This window comes from Phacochoerus africanus, chromosome 1 (assembly GCF_016906955.1).
Source record: "Phacochoerus africanus isolate WHEZ1 chromosome 1, ROS_Pafr_v1, whole genome shotgun sequence".
NCBI lineage: Eukaryota > Metazoa > Chordata > Mammalia > Artiodactyla > Suidae > Phacochoerus > Phacochoerus africanus.
In genome coordinates, this window is record NC_062544.1 from 178,252,688 (window position 1) to 178,271,949 (window position 19,262).

Here is a 19,262-nt window from a genome sequence, read left to right on the forward strand (position 1 = left end):
TTGAGATTAATTTTTTTTGTGTGTGTGTCTTTTTGCCCTTTCTTGGGCCGCTCCCACGGCATATGAAGATTCCCAGGGTAGGGGTCTAATCAGAGCTACAGCTGCCAGTCTATGCCAGAGCCGCAGCAACGCGGGATCTGAGCTGCATCTCTGACCTACACCACAGCTCACGGCAACGCCAGATCGTTAACCCACTGCGCAAGGCCAGGGGTGGAACCCGTAACCTCTTGGTTCCTGGTCAGATTCGTTAATCACTGAGCCACGACGGGAACTCCAAGTGTGATTTTTTTTTTTTTTGAAATGTAAATGTGTTACTTGAAAAAATATTTGAGTATTTGTAGTTTTGTGATGGTGACTTTTGTGTCTTTTTTTTTTTTTTTTGTCTTTTTGCCATTTCTTGGGCTGCTACTGCGGCATATGGAGATTCCCAGGCTAGGGATCTAATTGGAGCTGTAACCTCGGCCTATGCCAGAGCCACAGCCATAGCAATGCCAGATCCGAGCCGTGTCTTCAACCTACACCACAACTCATGGCAACGCTGGATCCTTAACTCACTGAGCAAGGCCAGGGATCAAACCTGCATCCTCGTGGTTCCTAGTCAGATTCATTAACCACTGAATTAATGACGGGAACTCCTGTGATAGTGACTTTTAAACCTTTTTTCACCTGACTGCTCTGAAGAAGAATTTTATATCTTCCATTAACTTTTGAGTTAAATGTAATCATTCTTCTAACACGGATGAATTATGTTACTTGAAATTAAAACAGAAAATTTATACTCACCTCTCATTCTCTTTTTTGGTCACCAACAAGATACATTATTAGATGTGTCCTTTTCTTCATTAATAAGCTGGGCAAAAATGAAGAATGGAAATGAGTGTAGGTACTTTTGAGTAGTGAGTCTCACACTTTTTAATTTTAGGATCCTTTTACATTCTTTTTTTTTTTTTTGGCCCATCCTTGGCATGCTAAAGTTCCCTAGCCAGGGATCGAACCCGCATCACAGCAGCAACACTTCTTAGTTTTAGGATCCATTTACATTGTTTTTTTTTGGCCTGTCCTTGGCATGCTGAAGTTCCTTAGCCAGGGATCGAACCCACATCATAGCAGCAACCTGAGTTGCAGCAGTGACAATGCCAGATCCTTTACCCATTGAGCCACACAGGAATTCCTTTTTATTTTTGTTTTTTGGTCCTTTTACATTTCTTTCTTTCTTTCTTTTCTTTTCTTTCTTTTTTTTTTTTTGCTTTTTAGGGGTACATCTGCAGCACATGTAAGTTCCCAGGCTAGGGGTTGGCCTAAACCACAGCTCACAGCAATGCCAGATCTCCGACTCACTGAGCGAAACCAGGGATTGAACCTGCATCCTCACTGATACTAGTGGAATTTGTTTCCACTGCACCACAGTGGGAACTCTGGTCCTTTTACATTCTTAAAAGTTATTGAGGACCCAATGAAATTTTATCTGCATGGGCTATATCTAGAAGTAGTGCCTTACTAGTAATTAAAACAGAAAATTTCAAAATATTTATTAATTCATGTGAAAATAATAATAAATCCATTACATGGTAATATAAATAATACATTTGATATAAAAAATAGCTATATTTTATATAACAAACTTGGTGAGAAGAGTGGCATTATTTTCCATTTTTGCAAATCTCTAATTTTGGCTTAATAGAAGATAGTTGGATTCTTATATATACTTTTGCATTCATTCTTTGTGATGAGTTGTTTTGAATGAATTATATGAAGATGATCTAGATGCATACATCTATGTCCACATCTGGTGTTGGAAAAAGTAGTATTTTAATAGCCTTTTCATATTATTACTTCTTTAATACTACACCAAAACTTGACAAGTATTATTTTCTTAAAGGTTGGTTGCAATGTGGTATTTGAAATGATATCAATGACCTTTTCATGCTCTGTATGGTAAAATCTATTGGTCTGTCTCGCACTGTGAATGCATTTTTTACTCATACATGATTCTGATATCATGCGCTGGCCTACTGGAACATACTGCTTCACTGGATCTTGCATATCTTCCAGATGTTGACACCATTCATTATATAATATTGTAAAAATTCACATTTGTTGATATCACCGCTGAATCTCTTCAGAGAAATCTCCAAGTGCTGAGAAGCTGTAAGTTTCATGGTGATGGATACAAGTTATCCAGCATTCTCCTTTTTGCTTCAGAGCTCAAATTTTATCATTGGCAACAAATTGACACTTCCTTTGAAGTGAAAGACTCCATCCATATTTGATGAAATGTCTGTCAAGTACTCAAGTCTGAATAATCATCCTTCTTTAAAATAAAAATGGTGTTTCATGATAAAAGCAGCTAGTTCAACTTGTAATTCACTTGCACAAGTGCTTTTCTCAAGATAACCATCTAACCATCTTTCGTCAGTATGCAGCAACAGTTAGGGGAGTTTTATATTTCATCACATAAAATATAAAGATTTATGCTCAAAGGTTGACATTTAATAAGATTAGTGATTTCTGTTTCTTTTTGTTAATGAATTTTATTTTTTTTAAATTATAGCTGGTTTACAGTGTTCTGTTTTCTACTGTACAGCAAGGTGACCCAGTCACACATACATATATTCATTCTTTTTTCTCACATTATCATGCTCCATCATAAGTGACTAGATATAGTTCTCAGTGCTATACAGCAGGATCCCATTGCTTATTCATTCCAAAGGCAATAGTTTGCATCTATTAACCCCAAATTCCCAGTCCATCCCATTCCCTCCCCCTCTTCCTTGGCAACCCCAAGTCTGTTCTCCATGTCCATGATATTTTTTTCCCTGTGGAAAGGTTCATTTGTGCTGTATATTAGATTGATATAAGTAATATCATATGGTATTTGTCTTTCTCTTTCTGACTACTTCACTTAGTATGAGTGTCTACTTCCATCTATGTTGCTGCAAGTGGCATTTATGTTGTTCTTTTTTATGACTCAGTAGTGTTCCATTGTGTATATATACCACATCTTCTTAATCCATTTATCTGTCAATGGACATTTAGGTTGTTTCCATGTCTTGGCTATTGTGAATAGTGCTGCAGTGAACTTATGGGTACCAGTGTCTTTTTCAAGGAAAGTTTTGCCTGGGTATATGCCCAAGAGTGGGATTGCTAGGTCATATGGTAGTTCTATATATATTTTTCTAAGGTACCTTCATACTGTTTTCCATAATGGTTATATGATTTCTGTTTCTTTATCAAGGACATTCCTAAATAAAGCTGTTTCCTAAATGAAGTTGCCTTTTTTTTTTTTTTAAACTGTGTGTTGCATTGAAAAATTCAATGACTGCTAGTACAGTTTGGTCCCATTCCTGTTAAAGCACCAGCAGTTTTGCCTACAGTTGCTCTTATTATATCATCAGTATAAAAGTCAACACAGTAACAAATATAAATAATTTTTAATATTATAATGAAAATGGTTTTGACTTCTTAGATTCCTTGAAATCTTAGAGACTGCCCAGGGGTCTAAAGAACCCATTTTGAGAACTACTGTTAAACTAGAATGTAGGCTCCATGAGGCAAGGATTTTTGTCTCTTGTTCATTTTAGGTATCCCTTATACCTAGGCCTGCTATTTCGTGGGACTTTTTAACCTACCTCAAGTGTTAGATCCCTTGTTTTTTGAATCTGGGTAGTCTTTGTTCACTCTTTTTGGTGGAGCACATCCTTCATTACCTTCCGAAAAAAGAGTAAGTGTGAGGTATAATTTTGAGCCTTTGTGTATCTGAATAGCTGAAAGAGTCTTTCTTCTTCTTCTTTTTTTTTTTTTTTTGAAAATGTCCTTATTCTGATCTCATATTAGATCTGTGATTGGGCTAGATATAGATTCTGGGTTGAAAATAATCTTCACTTAGAATTTTGAAGGCAAGTCTCCATTGTTTGCTGTGTTGCTGGTGAGAAGCCCTATGCCTTTTTTTTTTTTTTTTTTTGGTCTTTTTGCCTTTTCTGGGGCTGCTCCTGCGGCATATGGAGGTTCCCTGGTTAAGGGTCTAATTGGGGCTGGAGCAGCTGGCCTACGCCAGAGCATAGGCAGATCCGAGCAGCATCTGTGACCTATACCACAGCTCACGGCAACACTGGATCCTTAACCCACTGAGCGAGGCCAGAGATTAGACCCACAACCTCGTGGTTCCTAGTCGGATTCGTTAACCACTGAGCCATGACGGGAACTCCCCTATGCCTTTTATTGTGATTTCACATTTTTTTTTTAATCTTTGAAAGTTTCTAGGGTCTTAATTATATTCCAGGTTTCTGAAGTTTTATGAGGTGTGTCCAGTATATGTCTTTTTTAAATTCATTGTCCCAGGGATTTAGGTCAACTCATGTCTTTCAATTCTGGAAAATTTTTCAAATTATTCTTTTGATATTTTTCTTTATTTCTTTTCTATGCTCTGATTTTTTTTTTCTGGACTGCTTATCAATTGGATATTGGATTTCCTGGATTGATCTTCTCTTATGCCTCCTAATTTTTTTTATCTGTTTTGTTCTATTTTCCACGAGTCTTTTGATAGTATATTCTAACCCTGTTGTATTTCTTACAAATTATCATTTGTTTAAATTTCCAGCTTTCTTTCCTGTTCTGTGGATGTTTGTCCTCTTCCTGTTTTCTGGATCATCTCTTCATGTGTTTCTAGGGATATTAACTGATTTTTTTGTTTTCTTGCATGTTCGTGGTTTACTATGAGTTGCTTTTTTTTCCCCTGTTTTATTTCTGTTTCTTATGATGAAGGCTTTCATCATGTCATTGGTTGTCTTTTGTTGTATAATTACTAAAAAGTTAACAGAAAAAAGTTTGTAGAAAAAGTTTACTGTGTTTAAGTTTTGTGCTTGTTAACTGATGGGCTTGGTTATAGGGTGATTGGGTGAGGGCCTGGACTTTTTGTAAGGGGAGACCTTAAGGACTAATATATCTTCTTCCAGGTACTGTTTAGTTTTTGCAGAAAAGACTCCTCTGTCTGAATTCTTGGATCCAAATATACAGAGGGCTACAGTGTTTACTATTAGATTGTAGACTTTCACTTAATCTCTTTAACTTTTGGTTGAGCATCCCTCTGCCCTCTTTTACTATGCCCCTAGACTGACACTTCAGTGTTTCATCATTTTTCCAAAACCAAACCAAACCAAAACCAAACCAAAACCAAAATACCCCTCCTGCTGGGATTGGGGAATAGTAGTTACCTATTTGGGTTGGATGGTGGGAGGGACCTGGGAGATGATTTCTTTTATAGACTTTCAACTAGTTTCCTTGTTTTTTTAGTTCTGTGGCTTATTGTGCATGCTGTGGTAGTTGGTGTCTCAATTTCTGATCCTTTCTGATTTTTGCTATGTGAATTGGCTTTTCTCCTGTTGGAATTCTCTGCATTTGGGTATTTATCTTTCTTACCTCTAAATCTTCCATCTGCTCCTCAGTTGCTAAAGATTTATTGACATATCTTGTCTACTGTTCTTGTTGTTTTCTCTTCTGGTCTCTTTATCCTTGTGCAATTATACTATTTTTATCCTTTACTTTCATTTTTATATTTTTTAAACCAGATTAATAAAAACTTAATAAAAACTCAATTTATATGATTATTTATGGGTAAAGAAAATTCTTAACTATTTAAAAGTGAAAACAAAAAGGAAGGAAAAGACAGGAAATAAGAAAACTTAGATGATCATTATTACTCAATTATGTACAAATTCCTTAATGAAAATGCACACAACAGCATACAAAGAGATATGTAGTTATATATGATATATAATGGATATACAGATATAAATATGTAGGTGGGCATTATATACTCACATTTAAGTATATATATATACATGTATATTTTATGTATATGTAGAATTTCCTAATCATAGTATTTTGAAGCTGGAAAGGATCATGGTGATCTTATATACAGTGCATTTTCATTTTCTTTCTTTCTTTTTTTTTTTTTACTTTTTAGGGCTGCACCTGCAGTATATAGAGGTTCCCAGGCTAGGGGTCTAATCAGAGCTACAGCTGCCAGTCTATGCCAGAGCCAAAGCAACTTGGGATCTGAGCTGCATCTTCGACCTACACCACAGCTCATGGCAACGCCAGATCCTTAACCCACTGAGCAAGGCCATGGATGGAACCCACAAACTCATGGTTCCTAGTCGGATTCGTTTCCGCTGTGCCACGATGGGAACTCTGAGGTTTCATTTTCAATGAGGAAATTGGTTTAGATATGCTAGTGATTTACTGAATGTTTCAAAATCAAGTTTTCCCAATGTATTGTTGAACTGTTAAGTGTTAGAAGTGTGAGCAACCCTGGGGTTCAGAACTTTATTTATTTATTTATTTAATCTTATTAGAGCTGAACCTGCAGCATATGGAAGTTCCCAGGCTAAGGGTCAAATCAGACCTATAAGTTCCAGCCTGCACTGCAGCCACAGCAATGCCAGATCTAAACCTCCTCTGTGACCTACACCATAGCTCATGGCAATGCTGCATCCCCAACCCACTGAGCAAGGCTAGGGATCAAATCTGTGTCCTCATGGATACTAGTCGGGTTCCTTGCCATTGAGCCACAGCGGGAACTCCCAGAACTATATTTAAAATTTAATTCAAGCTCCAGGTGATTAGCTTTAAGTTTTGAATTGAGTTCTAACAGTGATTTTCATCTAGTATTGCTTAGAGTCAGGGAAGGGATGACAACTAATTCTGAAAATAAAGCTGCAATTTAACATATTGCGTTCTTTATAATGATATTTAACTCATTTTGAATCAATATTGAAGGAAAGTGTGATCTGATCCACTATTTATCCTGACCATTACATAAGATAGAATTTGCTTTTGTGACATTGAAAGATAGCTGAAACTCTTTTAGTAAAAAAATAAGATCACATATGAGAATCTAACTTAAAGTAACACAAACTTCTTATCTGCTGAGTTAATCTCTAAATATAAAAACCTTATATTCTATTTCTGTTTGTTTTTTCCTTTGTGTATTAAATATACAAATATAACCATAGCCATATATAACATAGTTAAAAAAGAGAACTAGTTAAATCACTTAAACTAGTTTTCATCACTTAAATATCAATTGTCTTCATTTTTGCTCTTGTTCATGTATACATATATTTTTCTAAATTGTATTATTGTAATAGTATTAAATTATGCTATAGTGAATATCTTCATGAATATATCTTTCAAGAAAAACTTTTCAGATGTATTCCTAGAAACAGGGTTGCTTTGTCAAAAAAGCATCAGTGTTTCTATGACTTTATTTAAATTGCTTGATCGCTTTTGGGAAAGATATATTACCACTTTATATAGGTACTAGCAGTGTGAAAAATTGATTTGACTTCATCTTTAGTACTTTAATTAATAGTACTTCATCAACTTGGTACTTTAGTTAACATTTCCTCCCACAGATTTCACAAATGATGTGATGATAATGTATTGTTTCAGTTTGTACTTTGTGGATGATTAGCGAGGTCTTATCCATTTAGAATTTTAGAATTTTCTTTTTTTTCTTTCTTATTTATCATAGTTGATTTACATTGTTCTCTCAATTTCTGCTATACAGCAAAGTGACCCAGATATATATCTATACATTCTTTTTCTCATATTATCCTCCATCATGTTTCATCACAAGTGATCTGATATAGTTCCCATGCTATACAGCAGAATCTCATTGCTTATCCACTCCAGATGCAATAGTTTGCATCTACTAACCCCAAACTCCCAGTCCCTTCCACTCCTTCCCCCTGCCTCTTGGTAACCACAAGTCTGTTCTCCATGTCCATGAGTTTGTTTCTTTTCTGTAAATAGGTTCATTTGTGCTGTATGTTAGATTCCAGATATAAATGTTATCATATGGTATTTGTCTTTTTCTTTTTTCTTTCTTTCCTTTTTTTTTTTTTTTTTTTTTTGCTTTTTAGGACCGCACCTGTGGCATATGGAGGTTCCCAGGATAGGGGTCAAATCAGAGCTACAATTGCTGACCTATGTCACAGCCACAGCAATGCAGGATCCAAGCCTTGTCTGCAACCTATACCACAGTTCACAGCAATGCCGGATCCTTAACCCAATGAGCGAGGCCAGGGATCTAACCTGCAACCTCATGGTTCCTAGTTGAATTCATTTTTGCTGTGCCACGATGGGAACTCCTGTCTTTCTCTTTCTGACTTACTTCACTTGGTATGAGAGTTTCCATTCCATCCATGTTGCTGCAGATGGCATTATATTGTTCTCTTTGATGGCTGAGTAGTATTCCATTGTGTCTATATACCACATCTCCTTAATCCATTCATCTGTCAATGGACTTTTGGGTTGTTTCCATGTCTTGGCTATTGTGAATAGTGCTGCAGTGAACATAGGGGTGCATGTATCTTTTTAAATGAATGTTTTGTCCGGCTGTATGCCTAGGAGTGGGATTGCTGGATCATATGGTAGTTCTATATTTAGTTTTCTGAGGTACCTCCATACTATTTTCCATAGTGGTTGTACCAATTTACATTCTCACCAGCAGTGTAGGAGGGTACCTTTTTTTCCACACCTTTTCCAGAATTTGTTATTTGAAGACTTTCAAATGATGGCCATTCTGAATGGTGTGAAGTGGTACCTCATTGTAGCTTTGATTTGCATTTCTCTAATAATTAGTGACATTGAGCTTTTTCATGTGCCTGCTGGCCATCTGTATATCTGCTTCAGAGAGGTGTCTCTTCAGGTCTTTTGCCCTTTTTTCTTTCTTTCTTTCTTTCTTTCTTTCTTTCTTTTTTTTTTTTTTGTCTTTTGTCTTTTTTAGGGCCCCACCTGCAGCATATAGAGGTTCCCAGGCTAGGGGTCTAATTGAAGCTGTAGCCACCGGCCTATGCCACAGCCACAGCAATACCAGATGCTTAACCCACTGAGCGAGGCCAGGGATCGAACCTTCAACCTCATGATTCTTAGATTCGTTTCCACTGCACCATGGTGGGAATTCCTTTTGCCCATTTTTCAATTGGGTTGTTTCTTTTTCTGCCATTGAGTTGTATGAGTTGTTTGTGTATTTTGGAGATTTAAGTCCTTGTTCATTACATTGTTTGCAACTAATTTCTCCCATTCTGTAGGTTGTCTTTTTTTTTTTTTTAATGGTTTCCTTTGCTGTGCAAAAGTAAGTGTGATTAGATCCCATTGGTTTATTTTTTGTTTTTATTTCTATTGCTTCAAGAGACTGACCTAAGAAAACATTTGTATAGTTGATGTCAGAGAATGTTTTGCCTATGTTCTCTTCTAGGAGTTTGTTGGTGTCTTGTCCTATGTTTAAGTCTTGCAGCCATTTTGAGTTTATTTTTGTGCATGATGTGGAAGTGTGTTCTAGTTTCATTGAGTTACATGCAGTTGTCTGGTTTTGCCAGCACCACTTGCTGAAGAGACTGTCTTTTTTCCATTTTATATTCTTGCCTCTTTCATAGAAGATTAATTGACTGTAGGTGTCTGGGTTTATTTCTGGGTTCTCTATTCTGTTCCATTGGTCTGTATATCTGTTTTGGTACTAGTACCACACTGTCTTGATTACTGTAGCTTTGTAATATTGCCTCAAGTCTGGGAGAGTTATGCTTCCTGCTTGGTTTTTGTTCCTCAGGATTGCTTTGGCAATTCTGTGTCTTTTATGGTTCCATATAAATTTTTGGATTGTTTGTTCTAGTTCTGTGAAAAATGTCCTGGGTAATTTGATAGGGATTGCATTGAATGTGTAGATTGCTTTGGTTAGTATGGCCATTTTTAACATATTAATTTTTCCAACCCAGGAGCATGGAATATCTTTCTATTTCTTTGAATCCTCTTTAATTTAATTTGCATCTTATTCATCAAAGATATTGGTCTATAATTTTCTTTTTTGGTAGTATCTTTGTCTGGTTTTGGTATTAGGGTGATGGTGGTGTCATAGACTGTGTTTGGGAGTGTTCCTCCGTTTTAAACCTTTTGGAAAAGTTTAAGAAGGATGGGTATAAGTTCTTCCTTGTATGTTTGGTAGAATTTGCCTGTGAAGCCGTCTGGTCCTGGATTTTTGTTTGTAGGGAGTGTTTATTACATGTTTTGTTTCATTTCTAGTAATCAGTCTGTTCAGTTGACCTATTTGTTCTTGATAAAGTTTTGGTGGGCTATATGAGTCTAGAAAGTCATCCATTTCTTCTAGGTTGTCAAATTTGTTGGCATATAAGTGTTCATAGCATGCTCTCTCTCCCTCTTTTTTTTTTATTCCTATAGTATCCATTGATATTTCTCCTTTTTCATTTATTATTTTGTTTATTTTGTTAATTTCCTTTGGTTGCCCTATTTTTCAAATATGTTAACCCCTTGCTATATCACCTTCTTTATTTAGCCTGATAGTCGTGTAGGCTCAATAACATTCTCAAAAAAAGGAAGTGTAGATTTTCTTACTTTCTTTTCCCACATTTTATGATTTTGCTGTCCTTTTTTAACATCCTCATGTTTACCCTTTTGCTGTTGCCTGTGTTTATAGTTGCTTTTACAATAGGGTTTTTTTTCCTTTGCTTTTAGATCTTTATACTGTTTTATTTGAGCGATTACTTTCCAATTGTGATTTTCTCCATCCTATTTTTTCTTATTTCTTTTTTATTTAGAGGAGCACTTTCAGTATTTCTTTTAGAATGGGTTTAGTATTGCTATACTCTTTCAGTTTTTGTTTGTTGGAGAAAGTCTTACTTCTCCGTGTATTTTAAATGATAATTCTTCTGGATAGAGTATTCTTGGCTGTAAATTTTTCCCTTTTAGAACTTTAAATATATCTTGCCATTCTCTTCTGGTCTATAGTGTTTCTGTAGTGAAATCAGCTGATCACCTTATTGGGGTTTCCTTAACTCTTTGTGTTTCTCTTGCTGCCTTTAGAATCCTCTCCTTATCTTTAACTTTTGTCATTTAATATGTTTTGGTGTAGGACTATTTGGGTTCAACTTGTTTGGGGCCCTATGTGCTTCCTATATCTTGATAGCAGTTTCCTTTACATTTGGAAAGTTTTTAGCCAATGTATTTTCAATCCCCCTTCTTTTTCTTTTCTTTCCAGAATCTGTATTATGTGTAGATTGTCCCACTTTATATTATCCCATAGATCTCTTATATTACTTTCATGTTTTTTTCATTTGGTTTTCTGTCTGCTGTCCTGATTGGGTGATTTCCATTATTCTATCTTCCAAGTCACTAATTTGCTCCTCAGCATTATGCATTCTGCTCTTTAGTGCCTTTAACTCAGCTTGGATCTTTGTAAATCAATTTTCTAATTTTTCTTGGTTTTTGTGGTTTCTCCTTATATTTTCTAGTTCCTTTCTAAAGTAATCTGCATTACTGTTCATATCCACTCTTAATTCCTTCCGTATTTTCAGTATCTCCTTTTTAAACTCACTGTCTGTTAGACTGCAGAGGTCTGTTTCATTTTTTCCTCCTTCAGGGGAATTCTGTTCTTTTAACTGGGAATGGTTCTTGAGCCTCTTCATTTTGCTTATGTTTTTCTTATTCTTTGTGTTTAGGGAAAACAACTACTGTAGCTATTTATATGTGAGAGTACCCCTGGGTATTTTGTGAGAGCTTACTATTTATTTTTGGCTTGATGGCTGCTTTTGATATGGATGCTTAATGTCTCTTTCTTCAGTATGTGCAGGCTGTTATCCTCCTGTACGTGCTTCTATGGAGATGGGGGCAATGGCAGGGCTAGTAGCCAGTGCCTGGTTGCTGGCCTTGAGACTGGCCAGGACCCTGTGGGAAGATGCTGCAGGCTTCTCCTAGTTGTAGAGCAGTGTCAGTGACCCTCAGGCCAATGTAGGCAGTACCTGGAGCATTTGGCAGTTGCAGCCTCAGGGCAGGTTCATTCCCAGGGGACTGAGAGCAACAGTGGGTGGTGCTCGGTTGTAGTGCCCTCCTTTGTGCCAACCACTGAGGTGACTGGATTCCAAGGTGTTCCCCTTTCATGGACCCCTAGTAGTGGCAGGCCATACCACCTCTGGAGTCAGAGATAACTGTGGTGGTTTGCCCCTGCAGCTTGTAGACCATACAAGAGGTGCCCCATTGTGCTTAGCCCGTGCAGGAGACACCACCACCTGTAGCCCATGCAAGAGGCGCCTTGCTGCCTGCCTGTAGCCCCACCAACCGAGTTATATGGAGGGTTTCTTGCCCTTTTGGAGGTTTAATGTCTTCTGCCATTGTTCACTAGATGTTCTGTGTGCATCATTCTACATGTAGATTTTTTTTGTGTGTGTGTGTTTGTGGGAGAGGGTGAGTGCCACAACTTACTTCTCTGCCCTCTTGATCCTGCTTGAATTTTAGAATTTTCAGTTAGAAAAATGTAACTCTAAAAAATAGTAAAACTACCCTCACACCATGCACTAAAATAAACTCAAAATGGCCTAAAGACTTAAATGTGAGACAAGATGCCATTAAACTCCTAGAAGAGAACATAGGCAAAACATTCTCTGATATCAACCTTAAAATATGTTTTCTCAGGTCAATCTCCCAAAGCAACAGAAATAAAAACAAAAATAGGGAGTTCCCGTTGTGGCTCAGTGGTTAACAAATCCGACTAAGAACCATGAGGTTGTGGGTTTGATCCCTGGCCTTGCTCAGTGGGTTAAGGATCCGGTGTTGCCATGAGCTGTGGTGTAGGTTGCAGACTCGGCTCGAATCCTGTGTTGCTGTGGCTCTGGCGTAGGCCAGCAGCTGTAGCTCTGATTCAACCCCTAGCCTGGGAACCTCCATATGCCGTGGAAGTGGCCCAAGAAATGGCAAAAAGACCAAAAAAAAAAAGAAAGAAAAACAAAAATAAACCAATGCTACCTAATCAAACTGACGAGCTTTTGCATAGCAAAGGAAACCATAATAAAAACCAAAAAGACAACTTAAAGAATGGGAGAAAATAGTTTTAAATGATACAATAGACAAAGGCTTAATCTCTAAAATATACAAACAACTCACACAATTCAACAGCAAAAAAAGCCAACAACCCAATTGAAAAATGGGCAAAAGACCTGAACAGACATTTCTCCAAAGAAGATATACAGATGGCCAACAAGCACATGAAAAAATGCTCAACATCACTGATTATTAGAGAAATGCAAATCAAAATTGCCATGAGGTACCACATCACACCAGTCAGAATGGCCATCATTAATAAGTCCACAAATAAATGCTGGAGGGGGTGTGCAGAAAAGGGAATGTAAAGGGAATTCCTGTTGGTGGGAGTATGAATTGGTACAACCATTATGGAAACCAGTATGGAGGTACCTTAGAAAACTAAACATAGATCTACCATATGACCCAGCAATCCCACTCTTGGGCATATATCTGGACAAAACTTTCCTTGAAAAAGACATATGCACATGTTCATTGCAGCACTATTCACAGTAGCCAAGACATGGAAACAACCTAAATGTCCGTTGACAGATGATTGGATTTAGAAGATATGGTATATATACACAATGGAATACTACTCAGCCATAAAAAAGAACAAAATAATGCCATTTGCAGTAACATGGATGGAAGTAGAGACACTCATACTAAGTGAAGTAAGTCAGAAAGAGAAACACAAATACCATATGCTATCACTTACATCTGAAGTCTAGTATATGGCACAGATGAACCTTTCCACAGAAAAGAAAATCCTGGACATGGAGAACAGACTTGTAGTTGCCAAGGGGAAGGGTGACAGAGTGGGATGGAGTGGGAATTTGGGGTTCATAGATGCAAACTATTCCATTTGGAATGGATAAGCAATGAGATCCTGCTGTATAGCACTGGCAACTCTGTCACTTATGATTGAGCCTGATAATGTGAGAAAAAAAATGTATACATATATCTATAACTGGGTCACTTTGCTGTACAGTATAAAATTGACAGAACACTGTAAACCAGCTATAATGGAAAAAATAAAAATTGTTGCAAATGGACAAAAATATAGTAAAATATCTTCTATCTTTGGGGAATATGAGAATATAGGATTTGGTAGTTGATCCTTAAACCAAATATCATGTAACTAATGATAAATGCAACTCAAATTATAAGGAAATGGTTATAATGAACTATTCTCAGGAATGACTGTTTTGAGGGACACTTGAAAAAATTTAGGTCAAGTTGATATTGTTTCTAAATTGTAAAAACCATCAATAATGCTAGAAGACTGTACTAGAGTTGTTTCTCATGTCTTGTCAAGAAGATGGGTATAGGAGTTCTCTTGTGGCGCAGTTGATTAAGGACCTGGTGTTTTCACTCCTGCGGCTCAGGTCACTGCAGGTTCAAACCCAGGCTGGGAACTTTTACATGCCATGGGTGCACCCCCCCCCAAAAGAAGATGGTACATTTAAATTTTACTTCAAATGAGACTTTTTAAATTGTTACAGAGTTAAAAAAATTACTCTGTAAAATTTCATCCATTGTGCCATTATTTTAGAAATAATTTTTTTGAATTTAAACCTATAGAAATGGGACGCCGGTCATCAGATACTGAAGAAGAAAGCAGAAGCAAGAGAAAAAAGAAGCACCGTAGACGATCTTCTTCAAGTAGTTCTTCAGATAGTAGAACATACAGCCGAAAGAAAGGTGGAAGGAAATCAAGGTCAAAGTCAAGATCTTGGTCCAGAGACCTTCAGCCTCGCTCACATTCTTATGATAGAAGGTGATTTTCATAATTTTACTAACCCAGTAATAAAAGTAACATTCTTTAGAGTTTGTATGTTTTTATATTTTTACTTTTGTGGGGTAAAGCATTTTCCTTTTAGTAGTTATATATTTATGAGTGTTGAGTCACAACCTGAAGTTCTTTGTTTTTTTCCCCAGGCCCAGCCCATGAGTCCTCATGCTTTGTCTATTCTTTGTAGACAAGTAGATATAAACTGGTATAGTTCTCATACCATATTATCTGATAATATTTGGAGGGATTGTACATTGCTTAAGACCCCTACTGCTTACTTAGTAGCTGATCCAATATCTAAATTATGAGTCAGTCATCTGACTATTCAAGAGGAATAACATTTTATTTATATTTGCTTCTAAGAAGGAGTGAGATATAGTAAAAATAAGATGATTATTTAGAATCTAGATGATTTCTCCTTAATTCCCATATCAGTTTTTTTTATAGCTATAATACTTGGTTGTATTTTTTTTCAGACGCAGGCATCGATCAAGCAGTAGTTCTTCTTATGGATCTAGAAGAAAACGAAGTCGAAGTCGTTCAAGGGGTCGAGGGAAATCCTATAGAGTTCAGAGGTCTAGGTCAAAAAGCAGAACAAGAAGGTATGCCATATCAGATATTTATTGCTTTGTAACAAACTCCCCAAATTTAGTGACTTAAAGCAGCAGTCATTTATTTTTTTCACAATTTTAACAATATTGACTGAGCTCAGCTAGCAGTTCTTCTGCTAGTCTTATCCATGGTTACTTATGTGGTTGTCGTTACCTGATGGCTTGACTGAAATTGGATGATCCATGTGGCCTCATTCATGTATCTGGTGTTTGGTGCTAGTTATTGACTGTTGACTGGAGGTGCTTTAGTTTCTTTGTGGCTTCTCATCCTCCATGAGAACTGGCTGGACTTTTTCACATGATAGAGGAAGTATTTCAGGCAGATAAGAACAGAAGCTGTAAAGTTTCTTAAGGTCTAGCCTCTAAATTCATATGTTAAAATTCCCAACTCCAAATGCAACTGTGTTTGGAGATAGGGTCTTTTTGGAGGTAGTAAAGTTAAATGAGGTCATAAGGGTGGGGCTCTAATCCAGTGGGGCTGCTGGCCTTATAAGAAGAAGGAGAGACACATCTTTCTGTCTTTGAGCATGCACTCAGAGGAAGGGCCATGTGAGGACACAGTTAAAAGATGGCCATCTACAAACCAGGAAAAGAGCTCTTATTTGGAACCAGATCAGCTAGCATATTGATCTTGGCCTTACAGCCTCTGTGAGGCATATATTTCTGTTGTTTAAGCTGCTCAATTTGTGGTATTAGTCTGCAGCTCAAGCATACTAACACCTGGTGTCACTCCACCTGCATTTTCTGGCTGTGCTCAAGAACCAGTAATATAGAGCATAGCCTCTTTTGAGAGAGCTGTGAATTATGGGTAATGCTAGAAAATACTGTTAAATAGGATGGGGACCATGGTATGGAGAGACTTGATGAAAGTAGATATTCAGAAGTTATTGAAAGTTTTGGAGCAGAAGAATATTAGGATAAAAACAGCATTTTAGGAAGATTGGTTTCTTTTCTCTGCTTAGTTTTTCATACTATTAGGCTCTAGTTGTGGGGATATATTAGCAGCTTGATTTTATTGTCTAGGCATAAAATTCTATAAATCTCTCTGAATCTAAAGTTGGATAATAGCAGTAAAGTCCAGATGTTTAGCTTTTCTGGCCTTGTGTTATTTGGCCTCAGCCTCTTCTCCTTTGTACATACTCAACATATAAGCAAGCCAATCTGTGTTATATGCCTTTGTTCTCCATACATATCTTTGAGCATGCTCTTTCTTTCAGTTTCTTATATTATCTCTACTTTGATAAGTTTTCCTATCTTTTAATGTTCCATTCTACTTAACCTCTAATTTTCTTCTTCCTTAAGTCCTTTTTTGATTTGTACCTTTTCACTCCCAAGTCAAATTTATTTATTTATTTATTTGGGCCATACCCTGAGGCATATGCAGGTTCCCAGGCTAGGGATCGAATCAGAGCTAGAGCCACTGGCCTACACCACAGCCATAGTAATGCCAGATCTGAGCCGTGTCTGTAACTTACATCACAGCTCATGGCAATGCTCCTTAACCCACTGAGCAAGGTCAGGGATCGAAGCTGCATCCTCATGGTTATTAGTCAGATTGATTTCTGCTGCGCCACAACGGGATCTCCCCCAAGTCAAATTTAGTCCATTCTTTCTTTGACCTACCATCACAGTTGGTTCCTGATTTGTAGCAGTTGTATTATGAATATTATGTTCTTGTTATTCTCATGTATTATAAACTCTTACAGGGGAATCACTTGCTTGGTAAACATGCCTTGATTGAATGATTAATTGGGAAAATGAAATTAGCTGGTGAACTTATTTTTTTAGCAAGGAGAAGTTTTATTATTTTGTTGAATCATAGAAGCAAATAATGTATTGATTTGTCTAAAAAGATACCAATTACCAGAAAACAAATTCAATTGAAATTTCCTATCAGTTGCAGGTTCAGCCCCTGGCGTTGATCAGTGGGTTAAGGATCTGGTGTTGCCATGAGCTGTGGTGTAGGTCGCAGACACAGCTCAGATCTGATGTGGCTGTGGCTGTTGCTGTGGCTTTTAGCTGTAGCTCCTATCAGACCCTTAGCCTGGGAACCTCCATATGCCATGGGTGCGGCCCTAAAAAGCAAAAAAGCAAAAAAAAAAAAAAAAATTTCCTGCCAGAGAAGAAATAATTACCCATGTTTTCATTTGTTTTGTTTTATTTTGTAGAGTACTTTCACATACATTTTATTAGTCAGTCACAGTTTGATTAGGAAAATACAAGCCACTTAGTTCCAAGCATCAGGGTTTTAACATGGGCAGTTAAAGATTCGTATAACCTTTGGAAGGGCTCAGGGAATTAGGCAAGGTATTACTGATTATTTTAGCCTGAAGCATGGAAACTAGTTGTTTTCTCAGAAGCCACTGGAAGTATTAAGAACTCTCTGTAGCACCAAAGTGGTTGGTTCTCAAGAAACTACTTACCTAGAAGCTGCTTCTTTACCCAAGTATCCCCTGCCTATATCTGCCTCCAAAGGGGAATATGGAAACATTAATTTCTTCTCTCTTGAGTTGCTAGGAAGACCTTAAAATCAATGGCAGTGATGTATCACCAGCAGCAAACTATCCAGTGCACATGCATTTTACTAAATGTTTTGAGTTTTGTAACTGTCAGGCTGTCACGCAGAGTAATACCTTCATTTTGCAAATGAGGAAAGAAGTTCAGAGTTCAATCAAAATGGCAACTACTCAGCCATTGCATCGACACTTCTGTGTTTAACTTCAATAAGTAAATAATCTAGAGACACTGATAAGTCCTAAATTTTAAGAAAACACTTTATCCATGTTCTATACATGGTATTATTTTGGAAAATGTATTTTAGGAATTTATTCCTTACAATGTTTAAATTGAGTTTCTAGGTTAATCTTGTAACAAGAAAATTGAACAACTCATTCCTTGAACAGTTCAGTTTTTTAAGGCTTTACTTAAATAGAGAAGATATAAGTACATTCATTCCTCAGTATCCACAGGGGATTGATTCCAGGACCTGCTATAGATAACCAGAATCTGAGGATGCTCAAGTCCTATAGTTGGCCTTCCGTATTCATGGTCCAGCATCTATGTATTCAGTCATCTGTGGATCATGTAGAACTGTAATATTTATTGGAAAAAAATCCGCTTTATAAGTGGACCCTCACGTTTCAAACCTATGTTGTTCCAGGGTTAACTGTAGTGAGTTTTTCAAAGAAAAAAGTACTGTGCGATTCTAAATCTAAAGGTTTGTTGTTAATGATCTGTTCTTTTTTTTTTTTTCTTTTTCTTTGTTGACTGTCACACAGCATTTGGAGTTCCCAGGCCAGGGATCAGATCTGAGCTGCAGTTTCGACCTATGCCACTACTGTGACAATACCAGATCCTTTAATCCATTGTGCCTGGCTGGGGATCAAACCTGTATCCTGGCGCTGCAGAGGTGCCACCAATCTCGTTGTGCCACAGTGGAAACTCCTGATCTGTTCTTTTTCATAGAAAAGAATGAATTCAGTCATGGAAAGTCATATACTTTCAGAAAACCTTGTTGTTACATGTCTAAAAAATAATTGAAAGGTGAAGCATGTTTTGGGGATGGCAGGACTGAGGGAAATCAAATGCATGAGGTCTATTGCAAGTTTTCATGGATAAGTTATAGAATAATTACATGATGATGTTTTTTAATATATTTTTATGTTCTCAAAGTTGTGACATGTATCAGATTACTTTCTTTTCCAACTGTGAGAAACCTACTATTATTCACAGTGTATTTATTTATTTCCTCAATTCTAGAAAACACAGAAGTTGTTAGAGAATTACTGATATGTACCACTGTGAAAGACAAACTCAGTTTGATATTTTTTATGATTATTTTTGTCTTCACTCTAGGGTGTTTGGTTTTCCTCCCCACTTTATTATGGTTAGTTTCTTTGAAGAGCTAGGTTTGTCTCTGTTTATATTTCATTAAGTTTTTAAAAAATTTTTGTTGTAGTTGATTTACAGTATTCTTTCAATTTCTGCTG

General features: G+C 36.9%; 1 protein-coding gene across 1 annotated transcript in view; it reads left to right on the forward strand.

The window, feature by feature from the left end:
• Window positions 1-19,262, forward strand: part of RSRC1 (arginine and serine rich coiled-coil 1) — a 449,666-nt gene that overhangs the window by 7,661 nt on the left and 422,743 nt on the right. Inside the window, exons 4-5 of the mRNA XM_047752433.1 lie at window positions 14,452-14,647; window positions 15,139-15,264. Coding sequence (XP_047608389.1) covers window positions 14,452-14,647; window positions 15,139-15,264 — 322 coding nt within the window. The remainder of the gene's footprint in view (window positions 1-14,451; window positions 14,648-15,138; window positions 15,265-19,262) is intronic.